The sequence below is a fragment of the Nerophis ophidion genome, linkage group LG19, assembly GCF_033978795.1.
Source record: "Nerophis ophidion isolate RoL-2023_Sa linkage group LG19, RoL_Noph_v1.0, whole genome shotgun sequence".
In the NCBI taxonomy this organism is placed as follows: Eukaryota; Metazoa; Chordata; class Actinopteri; order Syngnathiformes; family Syngnathidae; genus Nerophis; species Nerophis ophidion.
This window is the reverse complement of record NC_084629.1, coordinates 34652974-34667509: the sequence shown is the minus strand read 5'-3', so window position 1 is coordinate 34667509 and position 14536 is coordinate 34652974. Positions and strand designations below refer to the sequence as shown.

General features: G+C 40.7%; 1 protein-coding gene across 1 annotated transcript in view; it reads left to right on the top strand.

The window, feature by feature from the left end:
- cps1 (carbamoyl-phosphate synthase 1, mitochondrial) overlaps positions 1-13986 on the top strand; it is a 170002-nt gene extending 156016 nt beyond the window's left edge. Inside the window, exons 36-38 of the mRNA XM_061879865.1 lie at positions 1419-1531; positions 10916-11045; positions 13488-13986. Of these exons, the coding sequence (XP_061735849.1) occupies positions 1419-1531; positions 10916-11045; positions 13488-13601 (357 nt within the window). The 3' untranslated portion in view covers positions 13602-13986. The remainder of the gene's footprint in view (positions 1-1418; positions 1532-10915; positions 11046-13487) is intronic.
- Positions 13987-14536: the final 550 nt, after the last annotated feature.

Genomic DNA, 14536 nt, shown 5'->3' with positions numbered 1-14536 from the left:
TCTACTTTGACTTCTCCATTATTAATTGAACAAATTGCAAATGATTCAGCAACACAGATGTCCAGAATACTGTGTAATTATGCGATTAAAGCAGACTACTTATAGCTTGGATCGGGCTGGAAAAAAATGTCCGCTTCAACTGGTGACGTCAAACGAACGCGTCATCATACCGCGTCATCATACCGCGACGTTTTCAACAGGACACTTCGCGGGAAATTTAAAATTGCAATTTAGTAAATTAAAAAGGCCGTATTGGCATGTGTTGCAATGTTAATATTTCATCATTGATATATTAACTATCAGACTGCGTGGTCGGTATTAGTGGCTTTCAGTAGGCCTTTAATGTAACTATAGCTGAAAAAATAGTACAATAGCAATAGGAGAGACTATTCATACCTGAACACCATGGAGTTTATGTAGGCTTTATGATGCTCTTACATTATTTTATCAACTATCAGAGACAAACTATTCATTTAACATGTCCTTTTTTGCTACTTCAACACAGCTCAATCAACACAGAAAAAGGTAAAGTGAAATAACTTAGTTGTTAACTGTAGGTGAATACTGCTTGTCTTTCTCTCAGACAGACAGAGCTTTGCTGTCCGTCACACACACCGCAAAATGAGCTAACGTTATGCTAATAGCTAATTAGCCTTCACCTTAATGACTGCGAGCGAGCTGAGCTGCCGTTTATATTTCTGGAACGTCAACGGGCTCATAGTGAAGTTGCTAGTAGTTGACTTGGAAGTGTTTATTATAATTTGGGGAGAGCCCGCTGCATTACGCTCGTCTGCTAAACACCTTTCTGCTCACTCCACTGTCTGTCCTCTCTGCCTGCTCGAGCACTGACTATGTGCACTCTGAATACGCACTGCTGATTGGTTGTTACCGCTCTGCGTGTAACCAATCAGATGGTTGTGTGGGTGGGACAAGGGTGGGTGCTACAGGGACGTACTGACAGAGGCAGAAGTAAGCGAAGCAGCTTGTTAAAACTTTAGCTTAGGTAGTGGCTCTTTGTTAAGGCGGCCGCCTTTGCAACAAAGCGCTGCGGGAAACCCTGCCAATCAACCAGGAAAAAATAAATACATTGATCCGAGCTAAAATGAAATAAGCGCCCCCTAGTGTACGGGAGGCACATGACGTGTGACCAATCGTCGCATGAAAGAGAGTACATGGACTCTGGGACTTCACATGTAGGTGTGGAAATACCAAAAAAAAAAAAAACACAATTTGAGAATCAAACTAATTTAGTGCATGGAAACGTAGTAAAAAAGCCAATGACTAATCTAATTACAGAACATGGTTCATCTTGTGTGGTAAAAGTTTCAACATGGACAACCTGACAGGCATTGACGTTTTTACAAGTGGTTCATGCATGTTGATATAATGACCATGAACTGTGATCTGTTGTCCTGCAGCTCTATGCTACAGAAGCCACCTCAGCCTGGCTGTGTGTGAACGAGGTGTCGGCCTCTCCAGTCGCCTGGCCCACGGAGAAGGGAGATCACACCAGTTTGCCAAGTATCAAGAGGTTTGGAAGCCTTCTTCTTTTTATGAAACTGAAGTCCCAGTCACGTGTATAAATATCGTAATAGCAGAAAGGAAAACAGAGTAGAAAGTAGAGGCACACATCCCCCAAAGGAGCGCTAAAGTTATAAGTAAACCTTCTTTAAATTCCAAATTAGGACCTCTGATCAGCATATGATGCTGAGATCTGAGAGCAGACCTCCTTCATTATCTCGGTTATATGCCGCCAACATCAAAGCAGCAGCAGCAGCAGACTCTGAAGTCCACTTTCGCTGCATTTGGGGGGGAAAAATGGAAAGTCTTCTTCCGCAGAAACATGGCAGCCATGTCAAACTGCCTCGGAGGTGAATCAAAGAGGTGTCTAGAATATTATGAAATATTCATTTGAAATTGTTATAATTTGTATATGAATGCATGCATATACAGGCCTCGATTTTTAGCTCTTATTTTAGGGCACCTAAGCAAACATTATTTTCTTTCGAGGCAGGATAGACATGAATGTGTATGTTGTGTGTGTGTGTGTGTGTGTGTGTATACAGTGGGGCAAAAAAGTATTTAGTCAGCCACCGATTGTGCAAGTTCTCCTACTTAAAATGATGACAAAGGTCTGTAATTTTCATCATAGGTACACTTCAACTGTGAGAGACAGAATGTGGAAAAAAAAATCCAGGAATTCACATTGTAGGAATTTTAAAGAATTCATTCGTAAATTATGGTGGAAAATAAGTCTTTGGTCAACCATTCAAAGCTCTCACTGATGGAAGGAGGTTTTGGCTCAAAATCTCACGATACATGGCCCCATTCATTCTTTCCTTAACAAGGATCAATCGTCCTGTCCCCTTAGCAGAAAAACAGCCCCAAAGCATGATGTTTCCACCCCCCTGCTTCACAGTAGGTATGGTGTTCTTGGGATGCAACTCTGTATTCTTCTTCCCCCAAACACGACGAGTTGAGTTTATACCAAAAAGTTCTATTTTGGTTTCATCTGACCACATGGCATTCTCCCAATCCTCGCCTGTATCCATTTTGGTATAAACTCAACTCGTCGTGTTTGGAGGTCGAAGAATACTCAATTGCATCCAAAGAACACCATATCTACTGTGAAGCATGGGGGTGGAAACAACATGCTTACCTGCTCAGTGGCCTAGTCGTTAGAGTGTCCGCCCTGAGATAGGTGGGTTGGGAGTTCAAACCCCGGCCGAGTCATACCAAAGACTATAAAAAAAATGGGACCCACTGCCTCCCTGCTTGGCACGCAGCATCAAGGGTTGGAATTGGGGGTTGAATCACCATAAATGATTCACGGGCGCGGCACCGCTGCTGCCCACTGCTCCCCTCACTTCCCAGGGGGCGATCAAGGGGATGGGTCAAATGCAGAGGACAAATTTCACCACACCTAGTGGTACTTTAACTTTAACTTAACTTAACTTTGGGGCTGTTTTTCTGCTAAGGGGATAAGACGATTGATCCGTGTTAAGGAAAGAATGAATGGGGCCATGTATCGTGAGACTTTGAGCCAAAACCTCCTTCCGTCAGTGAGAGCTTTGAATAGTTGACCAAATACTTATTTTGCACCATCATTTTCAAATAAATTCTTTAAAATTCCTGCAATGTGAATTCCTGGATTTTTTTTCACATTCTATCTCTCACAGTTGAAGTGTACCTATGATGAAAATTACAGACCTTTGTCATCATTTTAAGTGGGACAACTTGCACAATCGCTGGCTGACTAAATACTTGTTTGCCCCACTCTATATATTAGGGGTGTAACGGTACTTGTATTTGTATTGCACCGTTTCGGTACGGGGGTTTCGGTTCAGTTCAGAGGTGTACCGAACGAGTTTCCACACGGGTATATTAAGTAGCATAGCGCATGTTGTGTAAACAATGCACACCGAGGCACAACACACTGCATGCTAGCAGTGACCGGGCTATGATAGACTGACCATACCTCCTCTTTTGCGGGGCTGTCCGGGTGGAGTTTCTTAAATGCCTCAAATGTACGGCATTTTAAGTTAGGGTTGTGTGTATTTTCAATGTATGTTCAGGATTAAGAAGGGGTTAAAAACAAAACAAATTGTGCACGCAGCAGCATTCGTGAGTGAGGGACAGAGACAGAGAGAGCGAGAGAGTTATGATAAATTTGCATGCGTCGCCAGGCCCTGCTTTTTACCCATAGATTTATCAGATTGTATTTTTTATTATCGATACCAGGGGTGTCAAAAGTGTGCCCCGCAGGCCATTTGCGGCCCACAGCTAATATTTTAAAGGCCCGCGGCACATTTTAAAAATACTATTAAAATAAACAAAATCATAAACAAAAGTGAAATAAAAAGCTTAACGCCTAAATGTAATTTGGAAAAATTTGCAACGTTGACTAATAAAACAAAGCTTTTTTGTTGTCATTGCTCAAAACATAATATTGAATCAAAATCAATGTTATAATGAATTATTAACCTATTCAAGGTTCCCATTACTTCACATCAAATATTCCACTAAGAAAAATATTTTTGGTAGATTTTGCAAATTTGGTAAATAAATAACCAAAACATTTATATTTTGTTGTTTTCTTACTGTACCGAAAATTAACCAAACACATTTCGGGAGAACATCTGCACCGTAACACAACATAAACACAACAGAACAAATACCCAGAAATCCTTGCAGCACTAACTATTCCGGGACACTACAGTATATAAAAAAAAAAACGCCCACCTCAACCTCCTCATGCTCTCTCAGGGAGAGCATGTCCCAAATTCCAAGCTGCTGTTTTGAGGCATGTTACTAAAAAAAAAAATGCACTTTGTGACTTCAATAACAAATACTGCAGCACCATGTTGGCATTTGTTCCCATAACTTGAGTTGATTTATTTTGGAAAACTATGTTACGTTGTCTAATGCATCCAGCGGGGCATCACAACAAATTAAGTTAACTCCCCTGTGCATCTGTTGGGTACATCTCTGTGCTGCTGACCCGCCTCCACTCAGGATGGTCTCCTGCTGGCCCCACTACGGACTGGACTCTCACTATTATGTTAGATCCACTACGGACTGGACTCTCACTATTATGTTAGATCCACTATTGACTGGACACTCACAATTATGTTAGATCCACTACGGACTGGACTCTCACTATTATGTTAGATCCACTGCGGACTGGACTCTCACTATTATGTTAGATCCACTACAGACTGGACTCTCACTATTATGTTAGATCCACTAAGGACTGGACTCTCACTATTATGTTAGATCCACTACGGACTGGACTCTCACTATTATGTTAGATCCACTATGGACTGGACTCTCACTATTATGTTAGATCCACTATGGACTGAACTCTCACTATTATGTTAGATCCACTATGGACTGGACTCTCACTATTATGTTAGATCCACTATGGACTGGACTCTCACTATCATGTTCGATCCACTATGGACTGGACTCTCACTATCATGTTAGATCCACTATGGACTGGACTCTATCATGGTAGATCCACTATGGACTGGACTCTCACTATCACGTTAGATCCACTATGGACTGGACTCTCACTATTATTTAGATCCACTATGGACTGGACTCTCACGATTATGTTAGATCCACTATGGACTGGACTCTCACTATTATGTTAGATCCACTATGGGATGGACTCTCACTATGATGTTGGATCCACTATGGACTGGACTCTCACTATCATGTTAGATCCACTATGGACTGGACTCTCACTATTATGTTAGATCCACTATGGACTGGACTCTCACTATTATGTTAGATCCACTATGGACTGGACTTTCACTATTATGTTAGATCCACTATGGACTGGACTCTCACAATTAAGTTAGATCCACTATTGACTGGACTCTCATGATTATGTTAGATCTACTATGGACTGGACTCTCACTATTATGTTAGATCCACTACGGACTGGACTTTCATAATATTATGTTAGATCCACTATGGACTGGACTTTCACAATATTATGTTGGATCCACTATGGACTGGACTTTCACAATATTATGTTAGATCCACTATGGACTGGACTCTCACTATCATGTTAGATCCACTATGGACTGGACTCTCACTATTATTTAGATCCACTATGGACTGGACTCTCACTATGTTAGATCCACTATGGACTGGACTCTCACTATTATGTTAGATCCATTATGGACTGGACTCTCACTGTTATGTTAGATCCACTATGGACTGGACTCTCACTATTACGTTAGATCCACTATGGAATGGACTATCATGTTAGATCCACTATGAACTGGACTCTCACTATTATGTTAGATCCACTATGGACTGGACTATCATGTTAGATCCACAATGGACTGGACTCTCACTATTATGTTAGAGCCACTATGGACTGGGCTGTCACTATTTTGTTAGATCCACTATGGACTGGACTCTCACTATCATGTTAGATCCACTATGGACTGGACTATCATGTTAGATCCACTATGGACTGGACTATCATGTTAGATCCACTATGGACTGGAGTCTCACTATTATTTAGGTCCACTATGGACTGGACTCTCACTATTACGTTAGATCCACTATGGAATGGACTCTCACTATTACGTTAGATCCACTATGGAATCGACTCTCACTATTATGTTAGATCCACTATGTACTGGACTCTCACTATCATGTTAGATCCACTATGGACTGGACTATCATGTTCGATCCACTATGGACTGGACTCTCACTATTATGTTAGAGCCACTATGGACTGGGCTCTCACTATTTTGTTAGATCCACTATGGACTGGACTCTCACTATCATGTTAGATCCACTATGGACTGGACTATCATGTTAGATCCACTATGGACTGGACTATCATGTTAGATCCACTATGGACTGGACTCTCACTATTATGTTAGAGCCACTATGGACTGGACTCTCACTATCATGTTAGAGCCACTATGGACTGGACTGTCACACTATTATGTCAGATCCACTATGGACTGGACTCTCACTATTATTTAGATCCACTATGGACTGGACTCTCACGATTATGTTAGATCCACTATGGACTGGACTATCATGTTAGATCCACTATGGACTGGACTCACTATTATTCAGATCCACTATGGACTGGACTCTCACTATCACATCAGATCCACTATGGAATGGACTCTCACTATTATGTTAGATCCACTATGGACTGGACTCTCACTATCATGTTAGATCCACTATGGACTGGACTATCATGTTAGATCCACCATGGACTGGACTCTCATGTTAGATCCACTATGGACTGGACTCTCACTATTACGTTAGAGCCACTATGGACTGGACTCTCACTATTATGTTAGATCCACTATGAACTGGACTGTCACACTATTATGTTAGATCCACTATGGACTGGACTCTCACGATTATGTTAGATCCACTATGGACTGGACTCACTATCATGTTAGATCCACTGTGGACTGGACTCACTATCATGTTAGATCCACTATGGACTGGACTCTCACTATCATGTTAGATCCACTATGGACTGGACTCTCACTATTATGTTAGATCCACTATGGACTGGACTCTCACTATTATGTTGGATCCACTATGGAATGGACTCTCACTATTATGTTGGATCCACTATGGACTGGACTATCATGTTAGATCCACTATGGACTGGACTATCATGTTAGCTCCACTATGGACTGGACTATAATGTTAGATCCACTATGGACTGGACTCTCACTATTACGTTAGAGCCACTGTGGACTGGACTCTCACTATTACGTTAGAGCCACTGTGGACTGGACTCTCACTATCAATGTTAGATCCACTATGGACTGGAATCTCACTATCATGTTAGATCCACTATGGACTGGACTCTCACTATCATGTTAGATCCACTATGGACTGGACTCTCACTATCAATGTTAGATCCACTATGGACTGGAATCTCACTATTATTTAGATCCACTATGGACTGGACTCTCACTATTATGTTGGATCCACTATGGACTGGACTCTATTATGTTAGATCCACTATGGACTGGACTCACTATCATGTTAGATCCACTACGGACTGGACTCACTATCATGTTAGATCCACTATGGACTGGACTCTCACTATTATATTAGATCCACTATGGACTGGACTTTCACAATATTATGTCAGCCCCACTTGACGTCCATTGCATCCGGCCTCCCTTAGAGGGATGGGCGGTTACCCACATTTGCAGTCCTCTCCAAGGTTTCTCATAGTCATTCTCATCAACGTCCCACTGGGTTGTGAGTTTTTCCTTGCCCTTATGTGGGCGCTGATGTTGTGGCTTGTGCAGCCCTTTGAAACACTTGTGATTTAGGGCTATATAAATAAACATTGATTGGATTCTACAACTGTTGATATCGGCATCGGTTGATATCGGAATCGGGCATTAAGAGTTGGACAATATCTGCAATATAAATAATAAACTGAAGGCAAACCGTTTACTTTGTCCACAGAGTTGTCAATAAAGAAGAAAATAAGTTTTGCATAGTTTGTAGCTGTGTGGAAATATGGACGCACCCTGAAGGTTACTTTAGTTTTAGGTGAATGCCGCCAGCAAGATGTTATGGCACGCTACAGTGAGACCATCTGTTTGGAAATGAGCTTGTGTGCGGATTAGAAAAACAGCACACAGACTCACACTTCCACACTCTGGCATCAGCTGTGAGGTGTCAGAGAGGCCCGCACTTTAGAGAGGACCATGACCTGTGTTGTCTCTGTCACCTACCCTTCAGATGTTCTTTCCCAGTCCGGTCCTGCATCAACACCTCCACGTGAAAATGCAAGCACTGACTGTGTGACTTTGAGAGCGAGCTGTTACAAGTACTGCAGTACTCGCAAAGAAAACAGAGCACATACAGTACATGATTCATTTAAACCACAAACGCGACGGGTGTAGTTTTGTAAGGCACATTGAAGTCTCATTAAAATCCTTGTATAATGAATCAAAAACAGTGTTCTTCTGTGGCACAGATTGTGACAAATTGTAGTCCTATACTGGATGTTTTTATGCATCCACCATATTTTTCGGACTATAAGGTGCACCGGTATATAAACTGCACCCGCTAAATATTTGTTCATATATTAACCGCAGATGTATATGTTGTGAAATAAGTTATTGACACATAAATATTTTGTAAATGTTTATTTACTTCCCTTAATTGGCAGTAAAACGGATGATAAAACCAAACAGAAATCATCGTCACGGACCCACTACAAATAACTCCACGTTGACGTTTTGGTGAATTTACGGAGTTTGGGAACCTGAAACAATACATAATTCTCTAGCTTGATTACATTACGATACGCGTACAAATATGCATGAAAACGCTCCTACGGACATCACATATGGGGCGGTTTTAGTAATTAAGAATTGTTTTACTTATATTGTATAACATACAGACGTTGCTTGGGGTGGTGAATGAAGAATATTTACGAGCAGAAAATGCTGTGGACAGTTTTACTTCCGGTTCAAGGCATTAACTAATCATCATCCATTTTGTGTGCCGCTGGCAGCCGTTTTGTTACACGGCAGTAAAACGGATGATTAAACAAAACAGAAGTCATCGTCATGGACCAATAGCTGCGGACGCTATCTCTCCAATCAGCTGAACAGACTCTGTAACTCCACGGTGAAGTTTTGGTGAATTTACAGAAGAATTTGGGAACCTGAAACAATACATAATACACTAGCTTGATTACATTACGATAGCACGTACAAATATGCATGAAAACGCTTCTACAGACATCACACATGGGAAGGTTTTAGTAAGTAAGAATTGTTTTAGTATTATTGTAAAACTTACAAACGTTGCTTGGAGTGGTGAATGAAGAATCCATACGCTTGTGGACGGTTTTACTTACGGTTCAAGGCATTGACATGCCATTCGTCCATTGTGTGTCCCGCTGGCAGCCGTTTTGTTACACGGCAGTAAAACGGCTGATTAAACAAAACAGAAGTCATGGTCATGGACCCACTAGCTGCGGAAGCTAGCTCTTCAATCAGCTGATCAGACTCGGTAACTCCACAGTGACATTTTGGTGAATTTACTGAGGAATTTGGGAACCTGAAACAATACATAATGCACTAGCTTGATTACATTACAATAGCACGTACAAATATGCATAAAAGCACTCCTTCAGACGTTGTCACACATGGGACGGTTTTAGTAAGTAAGAATTGTTTTAGTTATATTGTAAAACTTACAAATGTTGCTTGGGGTGGTGAATGAAGAGTCCATACGCTTTGGAGGTTTTACTTCCGGTTCAAGGCATTAACGTGCCATTCTTTCATTTTGTTTCCCACTGGCAGCCGTTTTGTTACACAGCAGTAAAACGGCTGATTAAACAAAACAGAAGTCATGGTCATGGACCCACTAGCTGCAGAAGCTAGCTCTCCAACATACTCGATAACTCCACGGTGACGTTTTGGTGAATGTACAGAGGAATTTTGGAACCTGAAACAAAACATTATGCACAATAATGCTAACGACGCTAGCTTGATTACATTACGATAGCACGTACAAATATGCATGAAAACACTCCTACAGAATTGTTTTAGTTATATTGTAAAACTTACAAACTTTGCTTGGAGTGATGAAGAATCTACACCAGCAGAAACGCTATGGAAGATTTATACTTCCGGCTGAAGGCATTAAAACAGGAAGTGCATTTTCAACCGGCAGTAAACGAACTCGTCCAAACAATAACACACCTTCTCAGTGTCTCTTATTGAAATGTCAATCAATTAATCAATGTTTATTTATATACCCCAAAATCACAAGTGTCTCAAAGGGCTGCACAAGCCACGACATCCGAGGGTCAGCGCCCACATAAGGGCAAGGAAAAACTCACAACCCAGTGGGACATCTGAGAATGACTATGAGAAACTTTGTGTATGATGTATGTAGCAAATGTATTGAACACTCGACTTTTAATGGCCATTAGCAAAGAAAAATTCATAAATTATCTGCACCGTTTTATAGGTTGCAGGGGTCAAAGCGTTGGAAAAAAACTTAATCCACTGGGAATGACATATTTTGAAAAAAAAAACTGTTTGTGCAAATGAGCTGTTATAGCACAAACAATAACACACCTAAATGTCTCTTATTGAAATGTAATTAACATAAGACTTAATGGCCATTAGCAAAGAAAAATCCATAAATTAGCTGCACCGCTTTATAAATTGCAGGGTTAAAAGCGTTGGAAAAAAAGAAACTTAATCCGCCGGGAATGACATATATTTACAAATAACCGATGTGTGAGGAAATGAGCTGTTAGTGTTTTTCAAGCTTGCACAGAGCAAACTGTTTTTGTCTCAGATCAAGCAAATTGCACATTATTATTATTGCTCATGTACATTCTGCATCTGTCTTTGTGTTGTAGTTTGATCAGCGAGGGTCACATCGACCTGGTGGTCAACCTGCCCACCAACAACACCCGCCACTGGAAGGATAACTTCCTCATTCGCAGGATGGCTGTCGACCATGGCGTGCCTCTCATCACTAACTACCAGGTCAGAAACACGGGACAAAGTAACTGTATCACATCTGATATCTGACATGGCTCCTTTAGTTTCATAGAAGTCACGGTAAGAGGACCTATGAGGAATTAATGGACACTTAAAACACATCCTTGTGGTCTCCAGCTGCTGTTTTTAACCATAGTTTTGGTGCTTGGTTGTAATACACATTTTCACCACCTGTGGCAGTAATCACAATATTAAAAAAAAAAAGTTGGGAATATAAACAAAGTGATGACAAGATCAAACAAATCTGGTCATTTTTACCACTGTGTTACATGGCCTTGCCTTTTAACTACACTCTGTAAACGTTTGGGAACTGAGGAGACATATTTTTGAAGCTTTTCAAGTAGAATTATTTCCCATTCTTGCTCGATGTGCAGCTTAAGTTGTTCAACAGTCCGGGATCTTAGTTGTGGTATTTTAGGCTTCATAATGCACGACACATTTCTAATGGGAGACAGGTCTGGACTACAGGCAGGCCAGTCTAGTACCCGCACTCTTTTACTATGAAGCCACGCTTTTGTAATACATGGCTTGGCATCGTCTTGCTGAAATAAGCAGGGGCGTCCATGATAGCGTTGCTTGGATGGCAACATATGTTGCTCCAAAACCTGTATGTACCTTTCAGCATAGATGCGTAAGTTACCCATGTCTTGGGCACTAATACACCCCCATACCATCACAGATGCTGGCTTTTCAACTTTGCGCCTAGAACAATCCGAAGGGTTCTGTCCTCTTTGTTACGGATCACACGTCCACAGTTTCCAAAAACAATTTGAAATGTGGACTCGTCAGACCCTAGAGCACTTTTCCACTTTGCATCAGTCCATATTAGATGAGCTCGGGGCAAGCATAGCTGGCTGTGTTTCTGGGTGTTGATAAATGGCTTTCGCTTTGCATAGTAGTGTTTTAACTTGCACTTACAGATGTAGCGACCAACTGTAGTTACTGACAGTGGTTTTAATAAGTGTTCCTGAGTCCATGGGGTGATATTCTTTACACACTGATGTCACTTTTTGATGCAGTTCTTCCTGAGGGATTGAAGGTCCGTAGTATTATTGCTTCCATGCAGTGATTTCTCTAGATTCTCTGAACTTTTTGACTGTATTACAGACCGTAGATGGTGAAATCCCTAAATTCCTTGCAATAGCTGGTTGAGAAATGTTGTTCTTAAACCGCTCGACAATTTGCTCACACATTTGTTCACAAAGTGGTGACCCTCGCCCCATTCTTGTTTGTGAATGACTGAGCATTTCATGGAAACTGCTTGGCATCGTCTTGCTGAAATAAGCAGGGGTGTCCGTGATAACGTTGCTTTAATGGCAGTATGTTTCTCCAAAACCTGTAGGTACCTTTCAGCATTAATGGTGCCTTCACAAATGTGTAAGTTACCCATGCCTTGGGAACTAATACACCCCCATACCATCACAGATGTTGGCTTTTCAACTTTGCGCCTAGAACTATCCGAATGGTTCTGTCCTCTTTGTTACGGATGACACGTCCACAGTTTCCAAAAACAATTTCAAATGTGGACTCGTCAGACCCCAGAGCACTTTTCCACTTTGCATCAGTCCATATTAAATGAGCTCGGGGCCAGCAAAGCAGGCGGTGTTTCTGGGTGTTGTTGGAAAATGGCTTTCACGTTGCATAGTACAGTTTTAACTAGTACTTACAGGTGTAGCGACCAACTGTAATTACTGACAGTGGTTTTCTGAAGTGATCCTAAGTCTATGGGGTGATATCCTTTACACACTGTCACTTTTTGATGCAATTCCTCCTGAGGGATTGAAGGTCTGTAGTATCATCGCTTACATGCAGTGATTTCTCTAGATTCTCTGAACTTTTTGATATTACAGACCGTTGATGGTGAAATCCCTAAATTCCTTGCTATAGCTGGTTGAGAAATGTTGTCCTTAAACTGCTCGACAATTTGCGGACACATTTGTTCACAAAGTGGTGACCGTCGCCCCATTCTTGTTTGTGAATGACTGAGCATTTCACGGAAGCTGCTTTTATACCCAATCATGGCACCCGCCTTTCCCCAATTAGCCTGTTCACCTGTGGGATGTTCCACATAAGTGTTTGAGCATTCCTCAACGTTCTCAGTCTTTTTTGCAACTTGTGCCAGCTTTTTTGAAACACGTTGCAGGCATCAAATTCCAAATGAGCTATTATTTGCAAAAAATAATTGTTTTCCAGTGTGAACATTAAATATCTTTTCTTTGCATTCTATTTAATTGAATATAAGTTGAAAAGGATTTGCAAATCATCATATTGTGTTTTTATTTACCATTTACACAACGTGCCGACTTCACTGGATTTGTGTATCCAACATTGTAACATTTATAAGTCAGCAAAGAGCGGTCTTACATTAACACTCTTCTACATTCTGTTTGATGAAAAAAATACTTGTTTTGTGGCTTTGCATCGCAGGTGGCCAAACTTTTTGCGGAGGCAGTTTGTTATGCGGGTGAGCTGGACTCCACCAGTCTCTTCCACTACCGGCAGAGAGAGAGCCAACACAGAGAACCTGAACAGCAAAGCTAGAAGAGAAGAAGTATTGTACTTCTGGGTTTTTTTACACATTGTGTCTTTGTTATGATTATCTGTCAAGAAGACACGATGACCAAAACAATTAGAATTTTTGCTACTTGGGAACATTTTTCAAAGGGTCTTTATTATAATAATAATAATAATAATAATGATAAGCACACATTACTTTGCCAAGTTATATTCATCTTTCAAGCAGGCTCCTTGCTAAGGTGTGGTCTCTTTGTACAGGAAAAGGGCAATTGTAAATGTATAATGTATCTTTATTTTGGAATTGTGTCGATCATTTACAATATTTCTGTAAGACAGGAACACATTTATTATTTTTTTTTTTGCTTTCTAAGTCGTAAATAAATGTTGGAAAAAGTCAGCTAACAATTGAGCCAATGAGTTGTTCTATTCTTTCTAAAAAAAAAAAACTTCCAAAAACCTCCAAGTAGCTGTAAATATATATGTAGTATCTAGTAACATTCATAATAACATGTAATATTTACATATTTTGACTGTATTAATTTCACGGACGCATCACAACGTTCACTTTCCCTTCAACAAAAACAAGACTACTAATCATGGCAGACAAATGATGATCCAGAATATTCTTTTTTTGAGCCTGAATATATGGAGGATGATCTACCAGTTTTAGCAGCTGCAGCTTTAGTCAAACATAATCATCATGTAGCAGTATTGCTAAGTGCTAAAGAAGATATACAAACATAATACAATCATCACTTACTGTAGAAAGTCTGCTCCCACTGGGATAAAGACTGGTGGGAAGTTTATATCTTCCCCTCTACATCAACAATTAATCATAAACCTCATGAATGGTAAAAAAAAAAAGGTGTTTTTTCCCGTCTTTCCCGCCATATCCGGGTCTAAGTTGGATGCCAAAGTTGAACACTTGCGAATTTCCATTAATTTGTATAATTAACTTT